The sequence below is a fragment of the Oryzias melastigma genome, linkage group LG3 (genome assembly GCF_002922805.2).
Source record: "Oryzias melastigma strain HK-1 linkage group LG3, ASM292280v2, whole genome shotgun sequence".
NCBI classification, from domain to species: Eukaryota; Metazoa; Chordata; class Actinopteri; order Beloniformes; family Adrianichthyidae; genus Oryzias; species Oryzias melastigma.
In genome coordinates this window covers 20,484,982-20,507,195 of record NC_050514.1, presented here as the reverse complement: position 1 = coordinate 20,507,195, position 22,214 = coordinate 20,484,982, and the positions used below count along the sequence as shown (strand labels likewise).

Below are 22,214 nucleotides of genomic sequence, written 5' to 3'. Positions count from 1 at the left end.
GTGATTTAAAGTAATCCTGCTACATTTGAATTATGCTTCCATTTGCCAAAAATTAAATAAATGTATAGGTCGCCCCCTGCTGGTGTCTTGAAAACATGAGCTGCCAAATCAGAAGTGTTGGCCTGAAGTGACAACAGAAGATTTGGTTGAAAGTCTTTTCCACCTTTATTGAAAGGAACTGTGTTTCTTCCACTTATCTAAAAAAACTTACTTCCAGTTTGCCATCCTCAAGCGCCAAAAATCCACATATGAATTAAAAATTTTTGTACAGTATAATGGTCAGTCTTTACAAATAAAAACTTCTGACACAAAGAGAAAAAAAATACCCCCAAAACAAAACAAAAAACAGAGTAAGTGAATGAGTGCACGTATGAGTGTGTATGAACGTCATCTGGACAAGCACAAATTTTCCAATGAACCACCTGTTAAGATTACATTCTTGAAAAAAAGAGATCCGCTGAGCTTGCTTTATCGAATCCTCTTCTGTTGGCGGGCGCGGTAGATGTCGTGTATGGGCGGAGCCACAGCGCCTTTGTCGTCTTCTTCGTCTGAGTCTGCATTAGGCCTCTTGAGTGACTTGGCGACAGTGTGGTTCTCCATGGATCCGTTGCCCTCGCCTCCTGCATCGGGCTGTCTGCCAGTGATCAGCTCTACAGCAGCATCCACAGCTTCAGAGAGGGAGCGCAGGTTTAGGTCAGATTTATGTATGGTCATCACGCAACAGTCTCATGGAGAGCAGCATACTTACTCTCAGGAAGTGTGCATCTCCTGAACGTTTCCATGAGCTCATCCACTTGAACAAAGGGACCCTTAAGTGAAGGAGAGATACAAAAACTGTAGCTTATACTTCAGTGCTAAAAACAAACAATTGGAGCTTGATAAGATTCAGTTGCTGTGACTCACGGTGAAGCAGGTAGGCGGAGGAATCAACTTCATTAGGACCACAGCAGCTGGGGGGACAGGGAAAACTCCACCAGGGACAGGGTGTAAACCCGGAGCTGCAGGAGGAGCATCAAGATCCATTTTCACACATTTCTAAAAACATCTATCTAATCTGGCATGAACAGAAAGATGAGACACGTACGGGCGAGGTGGCGTGGCTGGTAAGGGATCATCTGATTGGTGTCTGGTTTGGGGTACTCCGGTTTACGGTCAACGTCATCCTTTAGCACAGGCACTGAAGGTGCTACCACGGTCTCTGGAAGCAGTGCTGCCAGTTTGGCACGAGACACATCCTGCAGTGACAGCATTCTGTGAGCTCAGAAGATGCTTTAAGAAACCTCCTCCCCCGTGTAGATTGTTGATCACCTTGTATCCAAGGGCTTTGAGCTCGCTGGTGGAGCAGGGATACAGGTCCATGAATTTGTATCTGTCCACCAGCAAAGCTGTCTCTTTGCCCTCGTACTCGTCTTTGAAGGCGGCGAAACGCCTGCGCTCCACTTTCAAGATACTGGCCAGGTCACCGATGTTACTCTCGAAGGCCAAGAAGCGAGCCCAGATCTCACTGAGGAACACAAAATGTAAAAGTTATGATACTATAAAGAACTTGTGTTGGTATGGCTGTGAGTGAGCAGAACAGATGGTTGACATTACCCTGACTTTTCAGCTGATAAGCTTCCTGAGGTGAGGACACGCTCAAACAGAACCCTGGTGTTGTTATCCTCTGATGTTAAAAGTGACAGAGACGGTTACACATTATTATCTTAAAAAGAAGTCAGTAAATTACCTTAGACTCAAACTGCTGTTACCTACCATTAAGGTGAGAGAGGTAATCGATGTATGCGAGTATGTACTCTGGAATGTCTCCATACTTCTTCAAACCAAGCTCAAAAATCTTAAAGGCCACCGATTTATCCTGACGAAAGAGGGAAAAAAGGGGGTATTAAACCATTCCCAGCGACGTTCAGAAGTCTGGGATGCACTCCCGTCAGCACAACCTTACTTTGCTGCAATAGTACTCCATCAGCGCCGCAGACACGTACACATGGTGACGCGTGCGGGGATCCTCCCGCGCCTTCTTGAAGATGGTACGACCTGATTTGATGCCCTCTGCCCTCCTGGCAAACTTCATATACTGGGTGTAGACCAGGGTGGGGTCGATGTCCTCGATGGCCAGCAGTTTGTTGTAAATGCTGTGGACTTTCTCAAACTTCATGCGACTCTGCAGGTAGCAAAGTAAATGAGCTAAGAGACTCTTTGTGCCACATTAGTGCTGAACATGGAGCTAAACGCCCACCTCTTCATAGTCAGCAAAAGCAAAGTAAAGGAGCATGTTCTTTTTCAGGAGAGTCCCGATGGCACGCTCATAGATGTTAGCCGCCTCATCACTGAACAGCTTAGAGTTATTCATGTCCTTAGGAGAGAAAATAGAATAAACGTGATGGAACCTGCTGACATATAAGGCAATATATGGCACAGCAACTCATCTCTTACCCCCTTCTCTGCCAGCAGTTTACTGGACTGCTCCAGGTACTGTGCTGCCTCGTACCAGATGTCAGGGTGGTGGCCCAACACCAACAGGCACTGCTCGTAGGCAAACATCACTGCAGGACAGAATCAGCTGACTTCACATCAGAAAGACAAAACATCTGGTTTCACAATAGCTGAAAGTGTTAAAAGTCTGCCCTCTGCTGGTGGCAATGGCACATAGCAATGATTAAAATGTAGATGAACATATTTCTTACCTCTCTTTGTGATGAGAGTCTGGTCTTCTGTGCGCAGCGGGTTACTCTTCTCCCACTGGATGTACTTCTTCCACATTTCCACCTGCAGAGCTTCCTGCGGGGAGTTCTGTGGGGGCACTGAGGGGGCATTTCTGTCTAGCCCCTTCATAACGGTCTCATACTCCTGCAACAGCCCACATTTTATTTTATAATAAATGCATCCATTTGAAAACCTTTGTAGACATTAGCTGGAAGTCTCACCTTGGCCACCCTCCTGGCATTCATGTAGTCTCGACTCCGATCGTCGATCATTTTCTTTGCCAAGTGAATATTGATTCCCTGTTTGTGAAAAAGAGCCTGTTATTCTCGGACAGCTTCCTGTCTGACAAAAACACCTTCCAGATTTTTAGTGAAAAACAAACCTTAAAAAATAATCTAATGTGGCATTAAATGTGTCAAACTCTCTCTAAGTGATTTCAGCTCATTCCTCTTACAAAGATCTTTAAATCTGGGACAATGATGGATTTCTGCTTCCCTCTTTTCCCTCCACATTTCTATTAGATTGATGTCAAAACTTCTGCAAGAATATTATCTGGATCCACACTACATCTTCCTCATCAGGGTCACCAGGCAGGATGAAATGAAGCACTTAAAAAAAAAGCCTCCCTAACCTTCATCACCTTGGGGAAATCCCTTTAAATAAACCTTAAATGCTTGGGTAAGCTCACTCGCCTCCTCATATTTGCTATAATCTCTCCACAGCTGTTCGATGTTGATCATGGGGTTCACGCAGCCTCTCTGGTACACCCTCCGGACTGCAGTGATCCGCTGGTTCTCCGCGTACGAGCCCACCGCCTCCCTGATTGTCACACAAAACACAAACATCAGTGCTTCACACCTACACCACGAATGACAAAACGCTTCCAGTATACTCACACTCCTTTCAGAAAGTTTATGTAGTCCACCCAAATCTGAGGGAAAAGGAGAATATATTATGAAATGGTTTTGTTTTATTAGTTCACATCTCAATAAGAAACAGATCTACATGCCTGATAAGACATTATCTCCATGCCAATCTTATCAAGCGCAAAGTCATACGCTTGGGCCATCTTCTCTCTGATGATAGGAAAGTGAGCATGCATTGTAAATTTATTTAGTGGGATTACAATCGACTCATTTTGCCACGCCATCAGTTCTTCTTACTTGTAACTGGGAAGCTTTCCTTTGGTCTCTCGGACATATGCGAGGTAGCATTTCCACAGGTCGATGTGCAAAACTTTCATGAGGCATCTCTGAAACAACTGCAGGCACAAGAGTAACAGGTTTACCAAGAGATGAGCAGAATCTACAGGCCTCTTTTTATTATGACAACTGCATATCAGCACTCCTATTTCTCTTCTGCTTTTCTCTAGTTCCAAATTCACAATAAAAGCTCAGATGACAAATACTTAACATTTGCTTTCAAAAAAGATCTGAAATAAATACACATTTTGAGATAAATCTGCATTTTATTCAATGGAGAAACAAAGGCCAGGGCAGTCTTAGTACAGAGCAAATATTGAACCAAGAAGCAAACAGATAAAAATATGTCACATGGAAAAATAATTAAATTAATAAATGAAGAAATTAAGACTGAATTCCACCAAAACTCAAAGTTATATGAGCATGAACAACACTTACCTTTTCTACTTTGTCATAGTTTTTAGCCTTGATCTGCAAATAAGAGTGTAACGAAGGGTTAATTTAAGGGGGGGTCCTTTAGCTGGAATGAGAGTTCAACTCCATCATAAGAGAAAACATGTATTCATGCAAGTTCAGTCATGTTCACAGGAAACTTTGACGATCAACAAAGTGAGATTCACACAAAAATGACAAATTACTTTTTAAAGAAAAAGGGGTTTATTTTTTTAGCTGCGCCACAAGATGCAAAACATCAATTCTTATTATTGTTCAGAAATATTGAAAACAGATGTTTGAAATCAAAGACAACATATTTTAAAGGCCCAGAGGGAAACTTATTACTGTACTCCAGTCTGTCACTCGTAGAAAATGAGATGAGGAGAACTCTAAAATGAACTAACGCTGGAGAAACAGAAACTATGACATCAAATATTGAATACCTTAAAGTCAAAACATTTCAATCAGTTCTTCAGATCTGATGGAACATGATCCAAGTGTTGAAATATTAATGTAAAAAAATGTCGTAGACACCAAAAAAAGGGTAAAAAAAAAAAGTCATCTTCAAAAAGATAATCTGATTTCCAAGGGATGCAGAATGTTTCCTGAGCTCATTTATGAAAAAATAAAGACATGAACATTCACGGAAACTTTTTAGTAATTATTTATTTTTAATATACAAATGTATTTCTGGAATTCTAGTACATCTGAAAGCAGAATAAATTGAGTTTTTGCCATTGACATAAATCAGATCCCACACGTTATTTGAGGAGCTGGCCTTAGCATGACTAACTGGAAAAAAAAAACTTCAAAATGTTTATCTCAGAGATAACTTTTTTTGTCAAATTTTCTGATTATATAAATTTGCAACCAGGAAAAAAAAAAAAAATCAGCTTCCCCTCAGAAATAAATCCCCAAAAATACACAAATCTGTTCACTTTGTTTTGCATTAAAGTTTTATAAATGTCACAGTTGAATTTTCTATCAATCTTGTGCTTTAATTTCCTAAAGTCATTAGCTTTTCAAGTCTGTTCATGAAAGAAGTCATGCAGTGACCTCACTTCAGCTCTAAACACAAACTCCCCAAGCTGTTAGACAAGCAGCGCCGTGGAAGCCAAGGTGGTGCTTTTCTTAAAGCCACTGTGGACAAGCGCCGCACATTAGTAACTTCAAATCCTGCTGGATTTCTCCTTCAAGACAGCTGCAGCATGTCAAGCAGTTCTGCCAAAGCCATGTAAACATGTTTAAGGCGGAGCCTGGCAAGGATCCCTTTCAAAAATTCCTGGTCTTTAGACTGGTGTGAAGCTCACGTCACAGCGAAAGAGCAATTCTGACTCTGTGCCACACGTGAGCTGGAGGTCTTCTGCAAACTTCACGGTTTAGTGAAGGCACAGGCTGAGACCACATGGAAAGCTTTAGAAATACACCTCAACAGGAACAATCAAGGGTTTGTTAGGGAGCTAAGAGGGAGGAAAACCCTTTTTTTTAATAAATCCTAAAGTATTAGAACATTCGAGAAAGAGGGAAGGGATTCCTGACAGTTTATATGTGTCATACTTACCAGGAAGGCCTATAGTATGAATCAATACGAAAATAATTTATCTTATCTCAAAAATACTCAATTTAAATATGCCGAATGCAAGGATTTAGGGGTTAAATTGTGAGCATGCTTATTGGGTTTAAAACACATCTTTGCTATTTTGAGGGGAATGGAATATTTGAGGTTTGAGACTGTAAGTGTATAATTGCCTTAACTACTAGTAATCACTTACGTTTATGTCTAAATATGTCAAAAGGCATGTTTTTTACAACCCACAAGTCACTGATCTCCCTTGCTGAGATTTCTATTTTTTATTATAAGTTAATAATTGGGTAGTGGCTCAGTTTCCTAAGTGTTCTAGTATTTTTAGGCTATTTTTAGTATGTCATTACAGTACTACTTTACTAAGGAAGGAGAAAAAAACTTTTTAAAAGAAAGAAACCTTTAATATTTCTCATCTTCTCCTTTTGTCATACTTGTCAACTCACTGCAGGCATGTCAGTGTGTTAATAGCTAACAGGTAGGGGTGTAACGATTAACTGACTTAAATGATATCTATTTCTACAATCCAACCAGATGGATCAGTCTGAGGCAAGTTGCTAATCGAATCGGCATATACCATTATAAAGTTGTTTTAAAATGAAATAAATCGAATCAAAATTGGAAAAAAAACATTGGATTGAGGATACAGTATTTATTTTTACTAAAACGTAAAAACGACCAAGTGCCATCACCGTGGACAACACGCGTGATGGCAGCAAATAATGATCAATCCATCATTACAGTCCAATGTGTGGAAATACTTTGAATTTCGCAAAGACATGACCATACAGTGTGGTTCTAATCATGTTCAGCTTGTATTATTTTGATATGGAAAAGCAACAGTAGTCTGAACTTCATGAAACTAAAATATGAATGATTTGCCATTAATTCTTGTTTATTTGTGCACATATTTAATTTACACTTAATCCTGAAAGAAACACAAGGAATCTGGAAAACTTCTCCTGTACTAGGAATATCTCTTTGAGTCACACTGGTTGAATTTTGGCTAAAGATGTCCTGAATCGATTTTAGGTCAGTGAATCGGATTGCTCAACATTAACCAATATTGACTATGAATCGTAGCATGAACCACTAATTTTATTAATCAAAACACTAAAAAATGGATTGTTACACCCCTACTAACAAGACACACTATTAATTATTTGGTTTTATAATGTAGGCACACATATTTATAAATATGCTTTCCTGCTTCATGCCCCGAGGGCCACTGTCCTGCTGCTTTTGAAAAAAAGAAACCCAGCCTTTTTTTTTGCTTGTTTGGCACATCCAGAGGAGGGGTCAGCAGTTTGTAGGACAGTCCCCCTCCAGGACTGGAGCTGGACACCCCTGAACTACAGCAACTTATGGAGAATTGGTAGTGGGGCACAACTTCAAACTTGAAATGTGTGACTTAATATAAAAGTGAAAACATAAAGGGTTAATTTTTGGACAATGTACTAAAACACTAAAAATAAAAACTATTGACTACTTTAAATGCCGTTTGTATACATCTGTGGAAATAATAGACAAATGTGGCTAAGTTTACCTGAACAAATGTAAGGTGTCAAAAATGCACTTCTTTTCACAAGTTGCTGCCAGTATATCTTTGACTTTACAACTAAATAGTGCTTAAAAGTTTGTTGATATCAGTGGAGCTAATATGTAATGTAGTCAGGAGGGGGGAGGGGGCACAATCCATAATTTTCTTTATAACAATTACCCAAAAGAAATGACACAGGAGGCAATAAATTGACACAACAAGTGAATAAAAGGATAATGCACTCCAATACTATTAAAAATGGTTTTTAATACTGTTGCAGACCAAACATGCAACAAATGCACTTCACCCCATTTAAAAAATGGCGCAGATATGCTTTCTTTCTTTATAGAAACAAACAAAAAAAGGGTTGAAGTTGAACTCCCCTTTGTGTTTAAAGGCACGATTCTTTTCCATCTTTTGAGCCTCAATGAATAAATGTCCAGTTTTACCTGTGATTCTTTCAACACTTGTTTCAATTTGAAGGAAATTTCTGTACTTTTACCAAATAGAACGAGACTCAATTATTCAGTTAAAGAATTGTGACTTTAAACTTCATTTAAATGATTATAATACATTTTCCCTGTGTGAAAATCACATTGTTGATCATGTCAGAGTAAATCCCAGTCATGCACGCTAATGAAAAGGGAAAAAAAAAGTATTAACCTCAGCTTCAATGAATAGTTTCCAGAACCTCCCAGAACTTGGGAACTGCGACACAAGACGTTCATAGGTCTTCCTTGCTTTATCTATGGGCTGGTTCTGAAGGAGGAGAATGCATTTATGGTCCACATAAATTAACAAATCAGCTTTTTTTCTCCTTCTTTTATCATTTACGTGGAGGAAGACAATCTGTAGTCAGAATTGATGTTGTAGCCTATTTATATTCCCACAAACCCCACCCACAAATCCCAAATTGCCTTAACCCCAGGAATACAACTCTGTGTCACTAAACCTGTGCTTCTCGAATCAGAATGCTCCAAGCGTCAAGGTCATATGGGTTTTCTTCCAACTTCTTCTCTGCCTTCTTCACCTTTTCAGGAACATACTCAGTCTGCAAGACAACAGAACCATGGGAAATGCAGTTACACAACAGCGAGCTCATGCAGGAACGCAACAGTGTTCCACATTTTGTTAATCACAAAAAAAGTAAATAGAAATGAGAAAATAGGGCTAAAGAAAAACGCTGCGTGAAAACAGGACTTGCTAAGACTTGAAAATTACAACAGCTACAAGCAGCACCATTTTGGGTTAGCTAGCCAACTACGACCGTTAAGAATCAACATTAACATTCAAAAGCATTAAAAACATTAAGGGAAAAGTGAGTAGCGCTGAATGATTGGCCGAAATTATATTAACACCACAAGAAAAATTAATGGACTAAAATTAGCTTTAAAGTAGAGGAAATTTAAGTTTGATGAAGCGACAAAAGCTACAACTGAGTCAACATGGCGCGTGACCACCGACGACATTCATGTTAGAGTAGTACGCCTCTAGAAAGAAATGTTAGCCAAATGTGGAATATACATTATGAAAACTCGAGATAAAGTCAATTTTATTTGATAACACAAGATAAACTAAGCCAAACTTTAGCTCTATTTAGCTACCGAACAGAACTGCGTGTAGCTACCTGGTCGGCTGCTCCCTCCGTCGCCATGGCTGAGAATCAATATAAATCTGTCAATTGAATAAACGTTCGATACCAACGAAGTACAAATGATTTTATTTGTTTTATTTTTTAACAAAACCACTAAGTAAACGGCATAGCTTTACAGGGCCCAACCACGTTGCCCACGGGCCCTCAGTGGCTCCCCTCACCCGGGTTTAAAATGGCGAAAAGGCTGTGTGTGTTCCGCCGCCACTAAAGCAACAACAATGACACTTCCGGTGGAAACGACAATTCAAAATAAAATACCTTCTCGTTGATCAGTCACTTCTCAGCAGGTATTTGTGTGAAGATGTCGGACGAATTAGGAAACAAAACAGTGAACCAAATATATATTTATCTATTTATTAAATATGTATTATATATGTATTAAATATATATTTATTCTATTCTATTCTATTCACACTTTCGAGAAATATCGTCCCATTAACATCACATACGTTCAAAGGAAATTGGCTAGCTGCACATTATTTGATTGTAACAATAAAAAATTGAACATTAGATACACAACACATCCTCAACAACAACATCAAAGTATTTGGATACGATATGCACCCAAAAAAGTAACTCTTTAGGAATTCCCAAGTTAGGCACAAAATATGCTGGAATTTCCCACACTTCAAAGGGAAAACACTCAACAAATATATCAACATACAGAAATTTTGAAATGTCCTACATGTCCTACATCCTTTGCTTGGATGATTATTTGTGCCAGAATAAAACCTATAGGATGTCATTCTAGTCACATTTTTTAATTAAATACAATAAATGCAAACCTGAAAGCAAGTTATTATGAGTTGTTGCATAGTCTTATATTTTCATTTTTATTTTCATTAAAATTAAAATTTAATTTTAAAATGTTCTTCTAATATTTCTGCTGTCGGAAAACACAATTGGAGAACAAGTTAAACACTATAGCGACAAAATAAGTTACTCTTAAAAACAAATGCTCTGTGATTAGTGAATTTGTTGTGAAACAAACAATGAAAGGTTTGACTTATAAATGTACTGTTTAGGAATTACCACGAATGGGCAATATTTATTGTTAAAACTAACAAAACAGGAAAGATCACAACCATAGGCCAGGGGTGGGCAAACTACTGCCTGGGGGCCATACGTGGCCTGTTAAACTATTTAATCTGGCCTGCCAAATGGGAATACATTATAATGATAATCCTTATTTGCTTTACTTTCCATATAATTGTGCTTTTTCCCTATAGATGGTGCACTACAAATACAATGACCTTTAGTTTGCTGCAGAAAGTTATTCTGCATTTGTGTGGTGTTGGTGTCTTTTTTGACACCACTTGAATGCAGCATTTTCTTAAATTTACGTTCTCCCTGAAGAACATCAAACCATTGGTGCAAGTGGCACTAAAATTCAAACTAAAGTCACAGTTTTGAAATAAAACCCCAAGAAAATTCTTTAATAGTTTAATCCAAATGAAAAAGTGTATCCATAGTTTATGTTATTTCTTTCTATAATTTACGTGGATTATCAAGCATCTGGTCCTGGTCCGACCCTTTTGTCTAATTTTAGAGTCCTTTTTGGCTCACAAGTAAAATAGTTTGTCCAACCCCGCCTGTAAGAACTGTGTATGAGCAACAGTCCTGCTGTTTGGTCGCTAGAGGGCGACAAATAACAGTCCCCAAGAGCGCGCGTTTTTCTGTGAACCTCAGCCATCTGGTGAGACCAGAGCAAACGAACACAGAGCCAATCCGAGTCACGTGGAAACAAGTCTGCGTCAAAACAAAATTATAGGTAAATGTTTGTGACGTGCATCATCCTTATTTATGGCATACCGTCAAAATTCCCTTTACAGACGTTTTTGAACGAAATAGCACTAATATTATGAGGCATGAATCAGATTTAAATGTGCATTCATAAACTTGATGAATTGAAGTTATATAGTTTTATTTTTATTTTATTTCTTGCTATTTTACACGTCCTGTGATGAACTATAACGGTTCTGGGTGTACTATGCCTTCATCTGACAGTAGCTAGGTCAGCTACTGTAGCTCAGTGGCCCTGAACAGGATTAAAGGGGTTTAGTAAATGGATAAATGCAATTTTACATTGTCCAATGCCTTCTGCAGGTGAAGAGAATCAACAAACAACAAAAAATAACTGTATTGTACCTTTTGTCTATTGGCCTCTGCGCAGCTGTTTTGTTTATTGACTCACCAGTGTTTACTCAGGATAAATGAGGCTATTCAAGAGGTGTTCACACCTGCTTTACTGCAAACTAGACCTCCTGGTGTGCTGTCGCGGGTGGAGACAGACGGCAACTGACAAAATCACATGTCTTTTGGTGGATTAGATTGTAGCCAGCCTCAGACATCAAGGATTTTTTTGAGCAGCTTTTTTGTCAGCTGGGTGCCTCCTGGCTGTCTGGGTAGCAGACCAGCTTGTGCACCCTGACATACTTCCTTGAGAGGTTTATGTTGCTGCTTAAAGTAGAGGACTGATTCAAGGAGTTGTAGTTAAGCACAAATCAGAAATACTTTACAGAATTTGTGAATACACCTTTGTATATTGCACAGAATTACAAACATTAGCTATAATAAAAATGTTATTATAAGAAGTTAGATATTTAATCTAACAAACAGAAAAAGATACACAGTAAACATAATGCTAAATATTTAAAATATCTAAGCTGGACTGGTCCATCAACTTGTTTACTCAGATGCTATGAATGGCTCCTCAGAATGACCTTTTATGACTTTGCAGTGGCCATGGGGGGTCCTCTATCCCATTGTGTGCATGGTGAACGAGGTCAGTGCAGACAGAGAAAGAAAAAGATCCAATAAAACTTGTGACAAAGTTCTGACCTCGGTTGCACACTGGAATTTATCAAGGAGGTGGCAGATGGAAAGATGTTGGTCAAGTCAACATCTACGAACAACAGCTCCCAACCCTTGGAGTATATTATAGAGGTCTTGAAGATCTCTGTGCAGTAACTGTCTGTTTTACCATTGCTGCATAGCAGTTCTGTCCACACCAGTCCAAGATTTAGCCAGCTCCACTACAGGGTTCAAGTAGAATATCAGGGGGTACAAGATTAGGTGTGCAGAGAGTTTGGGGCATCATATCCCTCTGAGCCCCTAAATGCTTAGAGAACAATGCTATATCATTTGTCTATCCACATGTCTTCTCCCTTGATCTATTTGATATGTCTTATGAGTTTTGTGTTAAATGCTCTTTCTGATACTACTCACTTCATTTACCGGGCTTGGGACTGGCACAAGAAATTAGGACACTGGTTTGTGCTCACTGCCCTGTCAAGGCTGCATTTACCTTTTTTCCCACTTCATATTTGTCTCTTTGTCCATCTGTCTGTCTTTCATTGTAGTTTTTGTCCTTCGTTGATCTATTTTGTTCTTTTTTTTATTTTTGTGTGTTTTTTAATTGCTTTAGTTGACTGTGGATTTTTGCTGGCCTTTAGGGGGGTTAGTCACAGCATTTTGGGGGGCTCACTCCCATATTTCCTGCCTTTTTCCTATTGACTGTATATAGAAGTGGACAAAGTGGGTAACTCATGGAAAATACCTTACTTCTGGCTCCAGCAAAATGAAGCCTTTTCATATTTTTTCAGCCTTTTTTCATATTATTTTTACTTAACGCATTGTGGTCTTTATTTGTCATTGTAGTTAGCATACACACTGGTTTTTCAAAGACTTCTGGGAAATTTCTAGGGCATTTGATTTTTTAACTGTAGATCCGGACAGCACTACAAAATGCAGAACGCACTGCAGTATATAGTGAGTACTGAAGGAATTTGGACATAGCCAATGTTTGAGGAGTATTGCCCCCCTTTGCCCATGCCTATATCTGACCCTGCTCCACAGCCGCAGGATCATTTCAATAAGCAGCCAAAGGCAGCCATTGTTTTCATTGGCTGATAGTTTGACAAGTACACACAATGTTTTTGCAAAGAAGAAACAAACAAGCAAAAAAATAAATAAAATAATAATAATAATAATTATAATTATTATCATCAAATATGCAGAACCATATTATATCATAATATTATTATTATATTTTCTGTCTTGATTTGTGACGCATCCTTTATTTACCCATTGAAATATTTTCTCTTACTTTGGAAAGTATCTTCGATCGATTGCTCTGGCCTGCGTAATGCCGTCAGTTCACAAACATTTGCTTCCAGTTGCTAGAGAAAAGGGACATGTTATAGAGGCTGGCAGGGCCGAGCAGCCGTACGTTAAACCGGGGTAACGGCAACCCTATCGGAGATGGGAAAGGTCGCCCAAAGAAGAACGAGGCCAATTTAAACTGTGTAGCCACCAAACGGGCTGGGTAGGATGCTCCTCGGGGCACATATGCAAGAGTTATTTCATGTTTCAAACGTGGGAGATGGTGGCGTTACAGAGAGAGAGCTCTCCCTTCCTGTCGTCTAGAACAAGATGGCAGCAATGTAGGCGAACTGTTCATGCTATGGATTTGTAAGTCCATAACATGTTCAGAGAAGCCTCGAATTATACTTATAGTGACTCTATGTGAAGGTAAGTTGTGGATGGAACGCCGCCCGTGGTAGTCTTTGTCGGTGGAAATGTCTGAAAAGATCGTCTAAATGCTACGTATTCTTGACTTAGCTTATAAAGTTAGCTGCTCAGCTTTTTGGTTGTGTGGCGCGTGCGTTTGTTTCGTCTGTGGCAGCCTTGTGTTAGCACTCGGTTTGTTTATCAAAAGGGAAAATAAAGGTTTCTTTGGTCTGCTCAGCAACTGTGTCGATGACGTCGATGGTAATATTTAACCAGAGAGCACTGGACGCATTTATTGCTTGTTGAGGTCTTTTCTAGTGTTTTTTCTTTAATTGTCTAAAAAGTAATAAGCTAGAATCTTTATTATTCCTACATTTATTGTGTGTTCCTGAACTGGTCATTATAAAGTTAGCGAGTTTCCTGGCGGTGTCACTCACCTGACTTCAAGTGACTAGATTAGAACTGCTCTCTGCAGCAGCTTTCTGTAAGAACAGGGTCTCATTTCATTTGCTCGTGATTGGTAATTCAAAAATAATGATGATTGCCTTTTACATGATCAAGTTTTTGTGAGATAGAGGGATTTGATTCTAGCTCTGTTCTTTCTCAGTGTGTTTATATGGTCAGGAACACCCACTGGTCGTCTGTTTAGCATTGTGGCTGTTGTAGAACTGGTATCCAAGTGATGTCATCTTGAGGCATGCCTGCTCCAGACTTAATGCTGTAAACAAACTAGAATGAGATCAGGGGAGAGGCTAACATGACAGGATAGTGTTGTGTTGGAACACAAAGTTCACCTGATCTTGGATGTAAACACATATTCCGTCGTAAATCTATAATTCCTTATGTGCATCCCACAACATTGGAAAGACCAGAGATGTTTTTGTGTTTATTCCTAGATTATGTTTGCAGTTTTTTTATGCTGTGATCGGTGTTCATTGATCAATTGTAGTGGCTGTTTGTGGGTGTAGCATTTCAGTACCACTTCCTGATTGCCATTAAAATACGTTTGCTCAACTGTCCCAATCTTGTTTGGAAGATGTTTGTCAACGTGTCTGAATTATACTTTATATTATCAATATCTGTATTTGCTCTGAGGAAAAACAACGTATCCATTCATGGAAACTGCAAGTTTTCCATTTGGACTCCAGTTTTCAACCTTCTCTTGTTACTATTTTGTATTTCTAGTCTGTGTTTGTGTCAAATTGACATAATTTCTGCTTTTGTATTAGTTTTATTAAGTAACATAAAAAAGGGATTCTGATTTGACCCAAGCAATATACAAGAATTAAATGCTGCAGTAAACAAGACAAAGTCAATATACATGTTAATGATGTAAAGACGGAATATTTCGTTTGGCCTTTTAGCAGAAGCTAATTTTACTAGGTAAACGGCAATATACCACAGTGCATTAAAAATAACACAAGATCACATGCTTTAGAAACAGTGGAGAGTTGTGTTTAACAAGCTTTGAAAAAAGGCTTCACAAGATATAAAGAGAACAACAATACGTAGTGAAGGAGGACAGCAAATCCTGATGGGATATGAGCATAATTAAAGTCCAGTGAAACTGAAGCAGATGGGTTTTGTTGAGCTCTTGTTGAAATGTAACCGTTAAGGAAGAGGTAGCTTTTTTAAGTTCACACTACAGAGGCAACATTTAATTTTAGTTCAATTATAAGCTTTTATGTGACCAAATATTTTAGTTTGTGAGTTGACTAGTTGAGACAACCTGACTCCTGATTTGACCATAAAATCAAAAGTGCTGTAGTGGTCATACAAGTAAAATCCAATGGTTCCATGCATTCATTAATGATTCATCTATGTTTATTTTTATTTATTTTTCCTGATAGTCTTTTATTTTCTTATGCAATTTTTGGGTTTCATTGGCTGCCTTTAGCTATCTTTTCACTTAACAGCTTTTCCCAGACTAAATGTTGCTGTTAACTGTAATTTCATCATCGATTGAATCTTAAGAGTTGATTTCACTTAGCACTTCTTTTTTTTCCAATTGCTGCAATGTTGATTCTTCTTATCTCTAAATAAAGCCTGAATGTATGTTTTGAAAACATAATTTTAACCCTAAATAATATGCTGGAAAATGCCAAGAGCGTCTGACTTGTTCACTATTTGAATCACATTATACAGAAATTATGATGACAGGACCCTTCTGTAAGCAGTGAGACCAGTATGTGATGGATAGAGGACCATGAGTAGAGATTATGGGGGGAAAAGACTAGCTTTAACGGTAAAGTAGTTTAAGCCAAAAGTCTATTTATTGCATTAATGAATTGCGTTAATATTGGAGTTTAAAGCCTTAGCTTTAAAACTGTGTACATAAAAGTGAAGAAATGTACCTGCCTGTTCACATTATCTACGGATCCTTTAGTGGCATTTCTTAAAATGTCCTTATTTCTTTAAAAAAAATGACTCCATACTGTCTCATATTTTATTTAATATTTACAACTGATATTTAATATTTTGTCATGTAAATAATTAAATCTAGATTAATTTCTGTAATCATTTAGGTCAGAAAGGAAATTGAGTGGAAAAGGTGGAAATACATTGATTTTAAATGATGTTATATTGTCTTCTTTCGTCATGCTTTCTTTTCCAGCAACTTTCTTGTAGACAATTGGGGGAGATGCAACCTCTCAGCTTAATGCACCCATGTGGACATGCAAATATTCTTACAATTAGTTTGCATTTAAATGACACAAGCTAGTTTGTCATTGTGGATGCTGCTTTGTATATGCAGTATAACCAGTTTGTTTTTGATAACAATGTCTAGTAAGCTATCATATCCTTTTATTTTAAAAAGCTTCAATAACTTTGAAGGTGTGTATCTCAAATAATTCTAGTAATAACTCAGTACATTATAGTTGGGTGTATTTAAAATACCTAATGGATAGCAAGGAATAAACTGCTGCATCATCTTAAGGTTAAAGTTTTGAAAGGGCGCATTTGGAGATGAGGGGTGTCTGACTTGTTTGTCTTTGCTAATGTCAAGTCTAATGGCTGTCTAAGGTACTTAGGTGCTGGAAGTGCTGTTGTCCAATGGATCATGACTCCAAGTGGCACACTTCCACCAGACACTACAGTAAAGCTCATTTACAATAGCTCTGTGTGGAATGACTGTTGTACTTTCCTTGCCAAGTGTTAGGGTCAGAAAGAAATAATGGCAATAAAATTACTCTTCTAACAATGTTTGGTTGCAAATAAATTCAATAAAGACTAAGAACAAGGCAAAACAAAAAGGACTTCAATGCAATTTATTCAACATCCTATGTTCTGCAACAACCCCCCCCACCCCACAAAAATAAAAAAAAATGAATTTAATTAACACACTGCAGTATTGGGAGCCTTTCTTACTCCACCCCTACAGATGGGTGCTAAATTGTTAAAGGGGACTGGTTGATTAATTTTGATTTCTTTTTAAACCTAACAGTGTGAACACCACACTAAACTGCACTTTACTGGTTGGTTGAAATTTGGCCCAGAAAGGTCTTCCATGGGGGGTTTCTCCTCCAAATAGGACAACCATTGCAATGTCAATCTTTGCAACTGTTGCACCCCTTCATATGCAGAATAAGCAAGTTTTGTTGGACTGGAGAAAGGATAAGAGACCCATTCAATGGCAGACTTTTAGCTGCTTGAAAGACCCTGCAGTGAAGCTCTGGTCAGAGCAAGTGTGTGTTGTTGGCTGGCTGGCAGTCGAGGCATGATATATGGAGGGTCCAATTACATCGGAGCTGGAACGTGTTGCTCTAATGTACAAATGAAACAAGATGATAGATTTTGAAAACTCACGCTGCCTTTGTAAACAACTGCCATGAAATGACATTTAGACTTTGAATAATCGCCACCTAAAATGCAAACGACTAAAGACGGATGAAACAAGAATTGGAATTGACTTTGGCTCTGGCTTGTTTTGAGGCTGGAGGTCAGAACAGGTGTTTTTAAATCTTAGCATTCTTACTCATACCACCATTTTTTCATATTGAAGTTGGTAAATGGAGTGAATATATGAAAAGGAATGCCAATGCAATGTGCTAACTGTATCTTGCTGCCCAGAATAGAGTCAAAGGGGTAGTTCACGGAGCTAGTGTTACCACAACACAAGTGGGCACCGCATTAGGAGTATTTATTTTGGGATACACTTTACTGGCATTACAGCCCATTCCTGTTTTGCATTGATGTTGAATGTTAACTGGATAAAAAATATTTAAAAATCTCTTTATGTCCTAATGATTGTTTTACCCCTCTTTTTAACTTAAAAATGAACTAATTCTGCACATTCTGAGGGGTGCTGACAGTGTTTATCGTTGACAGTGTTATACCCACATAAATAAAGAAGTCATAAGTAATTGGGACTTTTTAGCTTGATGATGCTTTGTCATCCTGTTGTATTCTGTTTGTCTCCTGTCAGCTTTGATGGTTGCTTAGAGACGTGCCGTAGGATGGATGGAAATTGCTGGAATAGGTCATGCAAACCTTTGAGAAGTTAGTCATCTGCTGTGTGGGGGTGTTGGTGGGATTGCAGCAGGATGGGAAGAATGATTAAGGTGTTTTATGTGCCCAGCACTACATGTGGAGCTCCTCTCCATACTAAGTGTTGAATAGAGTTCATTTTTAGAATGCATTTTCAGTCTTGTTGTCAAGTCAAAGTGCTTTTAATCATCAACATTTATACACTGTTTTAGTTGGTTGTAGTTCCATGGATGTTTTTAGTCTAAGATGTGACATTGGTTTAATCTGTAGAAGCTAAAATTGTAAGCTGGGAATGTAGAACATTGGAGGGATGAGACTGGACTTGCATGTTTCCATAAATGAAAATGCCTTTGTTCCATTCCTGTATCAGAATGAACATGTAGATATTCACATCACTGCAGCACTGTAGTGTCTAACCATATTTAGCACAAATGCTAACTGTGAAGGTAAATCATTCTTTCTGTGTCTAGTTTTACACAGAATGCATCCCAGTTAGTTGTGTCCCAGTGATAATTCACAAAAAACTTTCAAATCTTGGCCAAAATGTGTAAAAAAGCGAGTTTAAAATCGCTGATTTTTTTTCCATTAAAATAAATGTTATATAAGGAGAACCAACTCTTTTTCTTCATTGTTTTCTCAGTGGGGTCAGTAGTCACAAAGGCAATCAATTTAATGTTATAATGCATAATTTAAACAAAAGGATTTGAGAGTGTGTGTCTAATTATCGGGCTGCATTTTATGCACTACCTGTAACTTAATGCTGAACAAAAGAAATGACCCAGTAAAGGTTTCAGTTCTTTTAGTGATCTTGCATTTATTTCAGTAATTGTAAATGTGGCTAAGATGGCTATGTACTGTGGAATTAATCATCTTTTTTTTTCTTTCTTTTCAGGTATGGCCTCACAAGTTTTGGTCTACCCACCACACATTTATCAAACCCAGACAAGTGCCTTTAGCAGTGTGAAGAAACTCAAAGTTGAGCCCAGCAGCTGTGTGTACCATGAGAGGGCACACCGACGGGCTTATCTGAACAACAGAACCCTTGGAATTGTGCATCCAACGAAGCAAGCCCACTCGTTTGTGAACCGAGACTTGGTAGTGGGCCTGAAAATACGTGGAGGACAGGAGTATCCAGTGCAGACAGTGGTGGTTCGTGGCGTACAAAGACAACCGGCCAATAAAAAACGAGGAGGAGGAGGAGAACCCGGCCGACTTGTGGCCCAGCGACAACAGGAAGCAGGGGTCATCCAGTCACAGGGGAAGGGCCAGCAGCATCAGACAGATACAGCAAGTGGGAGCAGCGGTGGAGCAACAGGAGCAGGAGGAGGGGGAAGGGGAGAGGGCTGCAGTGGAGGAGTTGAGGGAGGAGGAGACGAGGAGGAGAGAGACAAAGAAGAAGAAGAGAAGTGTGGAGGTTTGAACTCAGCTGACAGCTTTCAGCGATGTGGGCTGAAACGTAAGAGCGAGGAGCTGGAAAACCTAGGGAGCACCATGCAGATTGTGGAGGAACTGTCTATGTTGCCTGCCATGTTGCAAACAACAAATGTTGGGAACGCAACAGTGACGGCGCCGGCAGCTATTGGGGCTGGTGGGGGTCCCTCTAAACCATGTGTAGGGCATGGGGTTGTAGGTGCTGGAGGAGGGACAGGAGGTGGGGATGGGGACTATCAGGTAGTACAGCATGAAGTTCTGTGTTCCATGAAGAATACTTACGAAGTGCTGGATTTCCTCGGACGTGGCACATTTGGTCAGGTGGTGAAGTGCTGGAAGAGGGGCACGGGTGAGGTGGTAGCTGTCAAGATACTGAAAAATCATCCTTCATATGCAAGGCAGGGTCAAATCGAAGTCGGCATCCTTGCTCGTCTGAGTGGTGAGAACGCGGATGAGCACAACCTGGTGCGAGCCTTTGAGTGCTTTCAGCATCGCAGCCACACCTGCCTGGTATTTGAGATGCTCGAGCAGAATCTGTATGATTTCCTGAAGCAGAATAAGTTCAGCCCACTGCCCCTGAAAGTAATCAGACCTGTGCTGCAGCAGGTAGCAACAGCTCTGAAAAAGTTGAAGAGCATGGGTCTGATTCATGCAGACCTGAAGCCGGAGAACATTATGCTGGTGGACCCAGTGAGGCAGCCCTACAGGGTGAAGGTGATAGACTTTGGCTCAGCCAGTCATGTGTCCAAAGCAGTGTGTTCAACGTACCTCCAATCCCGGTACTACAGGTGAGTTCAATTAAGATGAAACATTTCATAGTTTCTAACTAAGTAAGGTTGTGCAATCCAAGTTTTCAAGGTTTTTACAAAACATAAAAAAATATGCATTCTCTTTCAAGGAAAGCCTCAGTTGTAGGTTTTTGGCAACCGGTCAAATGATTAATGTGATGGCTAATATGTGCTGCTGGGTTTTAAAAACATTATTGATCAAGTAAATCTTCACTTACAAATTCAATGTGAATGTATCAAACCTCAAAGCCGTAATTCAAACTGGTTTTATACTTTAAATCTGAAACTCAGTTCTATTATTATTTGGGGTGAAAAGGGTATTTAAGTCATACGTCATTGTTTTGGTGTTAAATTTGCACATATTTATCAAAACAAGTTTTAGATTCTAAGGGAAATCACAAATTAATTATGTTTATTCAATATTAATTGGAACCTCCAGGTTGTTTTGTACCACGCTAAATTAGAATCTATCTCTTATCTTTTTTCCCCCAATCTCCTGGTTATTTCTGACCTTGTGGAAAGTTAGACAACTGGAAACGCCATTGCGGCTTGTGTTATGTTTCTTTTTTAGTGTTCGTTTAAAAGGTAGTAGTGTTTAAAAGTTGTGAAACGGTTAAAAATCAGAAGATTTGTTGAGTTTTTGCAAGAAATCTCCTCATCAATAATACTAAACAAAAGGTTTAGCCTTGTTAGTATGACTAAGCTTTGTAGTTCCTCAAACTACTGAAAGTACAGTTCTCCTAATCATTGTGAAGCTGTGCTCAGCATGAGCAATAAGAGTACAAATTGTCTGGCTGGTAAAGTCCTTTAAAGTTGCTTGCAAACACACAGTATTGGCATTTTTGATATAGACACGCTGTTAAAACTCTTGTAGAAAAGTACAATTTTGGCAGTTATCAGAGTTGCTATTTGTACATTTGACTGAATAGTCTTGGCACCTTTAAAACTATGTTGACAGCAACAGAATTACTTCCTTAGATGATTGTTATTGGTTTTGTATGAGTGAGAATGGCTAAATGTGCCCACGTTATCACAGTGTGTTGGATCGGTTGGATTTTTTTTATGACTTTATCCTTGAAGGCATCAACATATTTCCATGCCATGGAAGTAGCTTTTACAAAAGCCTCTTCTTGATGGTGATCTTTGGTGATGATGTCTTTAGCTAGCACAAATAATATCAGTTCTGTGTTTTTACTCACCATTACATAGAATCAAAAGAGATGGCTACAAAACAGCATTCACACACAAAAAAGCAACATATATTGTCAGGCATGATTCTTTCATATAAAATTGAACAAAAATGTTGACTGCTATTTGTCAAATTACTTGCAGTATTTTAATTTAGTTTTTGGAGAACTTTATCTCCAGCTCAGCGATGCATAAATATAAATATAATAAAGCTGTTACTCTAAAGAGCAAAAGCTTATTGTTCACATTGTGTTTACTAAGATACATGTTGTGGTTATATAACATTTTTTGTAATCTCAATTAGGGAAGGGTGCATAAATTGGTTTGTATTAAATCAAACTTTGTTAGTTATTGTCTTTTTTTTTAAATATTGCTCTAAATAGTCTGTAAACTTTTTTTTATTTCCTTTACATCGAACTTTAATGACCACCTTTTTCCCATAATTTTTATGTTTTGTTTTTTAACTTTTATTATTAAAAAAAAATAAATTAAAAAATAAATGATAAAATCATTTTTAAAGCAGCACAAACTTCCAGATTTACAGAAAACGAGCCCCTCGACAATTTTGTTTTGGCTTTAAACCCTGAAAGGATTACCAAATACAGTGAAAGCTTTTTGTGTTGGCACTTGATTACCCCGATAAAAAACCTTTCCTTCATGACTCCCTGTGGTAAAACGGCATCTAGAATTT

At 38.7% G+C, this 22,214-nt stretch overlaps 2 protein-coding genes across 3 annotated transcripts in view; one reads left to right on the top strand and one right to left on the bottom strand.

Moving 5' to 3' along the window:
• Positions 1–146: 146 nt before the first annotated feature.
• cstf3 (cleavage stimulation factor, 3' pre-RNA, subunit 3) lies at positions 147–9,331 on the bottom strand. The gene is made up of 20 exons (XM_024295494.2): positions 9,090–9,331; positions 8,415–8,513; positions 8,126–8,221; positions 4,344–4,376; positions 3,867–3,964; positions 3,713–3,779; positions 3,600–3,634; positions 3,396–3,522; positions 2,925–3,002; positions 2,685–2,847; positions 2,434–2,543; positions 2,237–2,353; positions 1,943–2,161; positions 1,753–1,855; positions 1,594–1,663; positions 1,309–1,504; positions 1,085–1,235; positions 904–998; positions 749–809; positions 147–668 (listed from the first exon to the last, which is right to left on the bottom strand). Exons 1-20 carry the CDS (start codon positions 9,114–9,116, stop codon positions 469–471), a joined length of 2,145 nt encoding a protein of 714 aa, XP_024151262.1. The 5' UTR covers positions 9,117–9,331; the 3' UTR covers positions 147–468.
• A 3,946-nt stretch (positions 9,332–13,277) lies between these two features.
• The window catches only part of hipk3b (homeodomain interacting protein kinase 3b), a 32,272-nt gene continuing 23,335 nt past the window's right edge, over positions 13,278–22,214 (top strand). The window contains exons 1-2 of one of the 2 annotated variants that reach the window (XM_024295118.2): positions 13,278–13,649; positions 19,009–20,335. In XM_024295118.2, coding sequence (XP_024150886.1) covers positions 13,577–13,649; positions 19,009–20,335 — 1,400 coding nt within the window. In that variant the 5' untranslated portion in view covers positions 13,278–13,576. The remainder of the gene's footprint in view (positions 13,650–19,008; positions 20,336–22,214) is intronic. The other variant, XM_024295119.2, reaches the window with a different exon arrangement.

Coding starts and splice junctions, on each gene's coding strand:
- cstf3 (XM_024295494.2), bottom strand. CDS start 9,116: ATGGCGACGGAGGGAGCAGCCGACCAG. Junction 3,780..3,866: donor GGAAAGCTTCCCAGTTACAA/GTAAGAAGAACT, acceptor TCCTATCATCAG/AGAGAAGATGGCCCAAGCGT. Junction 3,003..3,395: donor ATTATAGCAAATATGAGGAG/GCGAGTGAGCTT, acceptor TTTCACAAACAG/GGAATCAATATTCACTTGGC.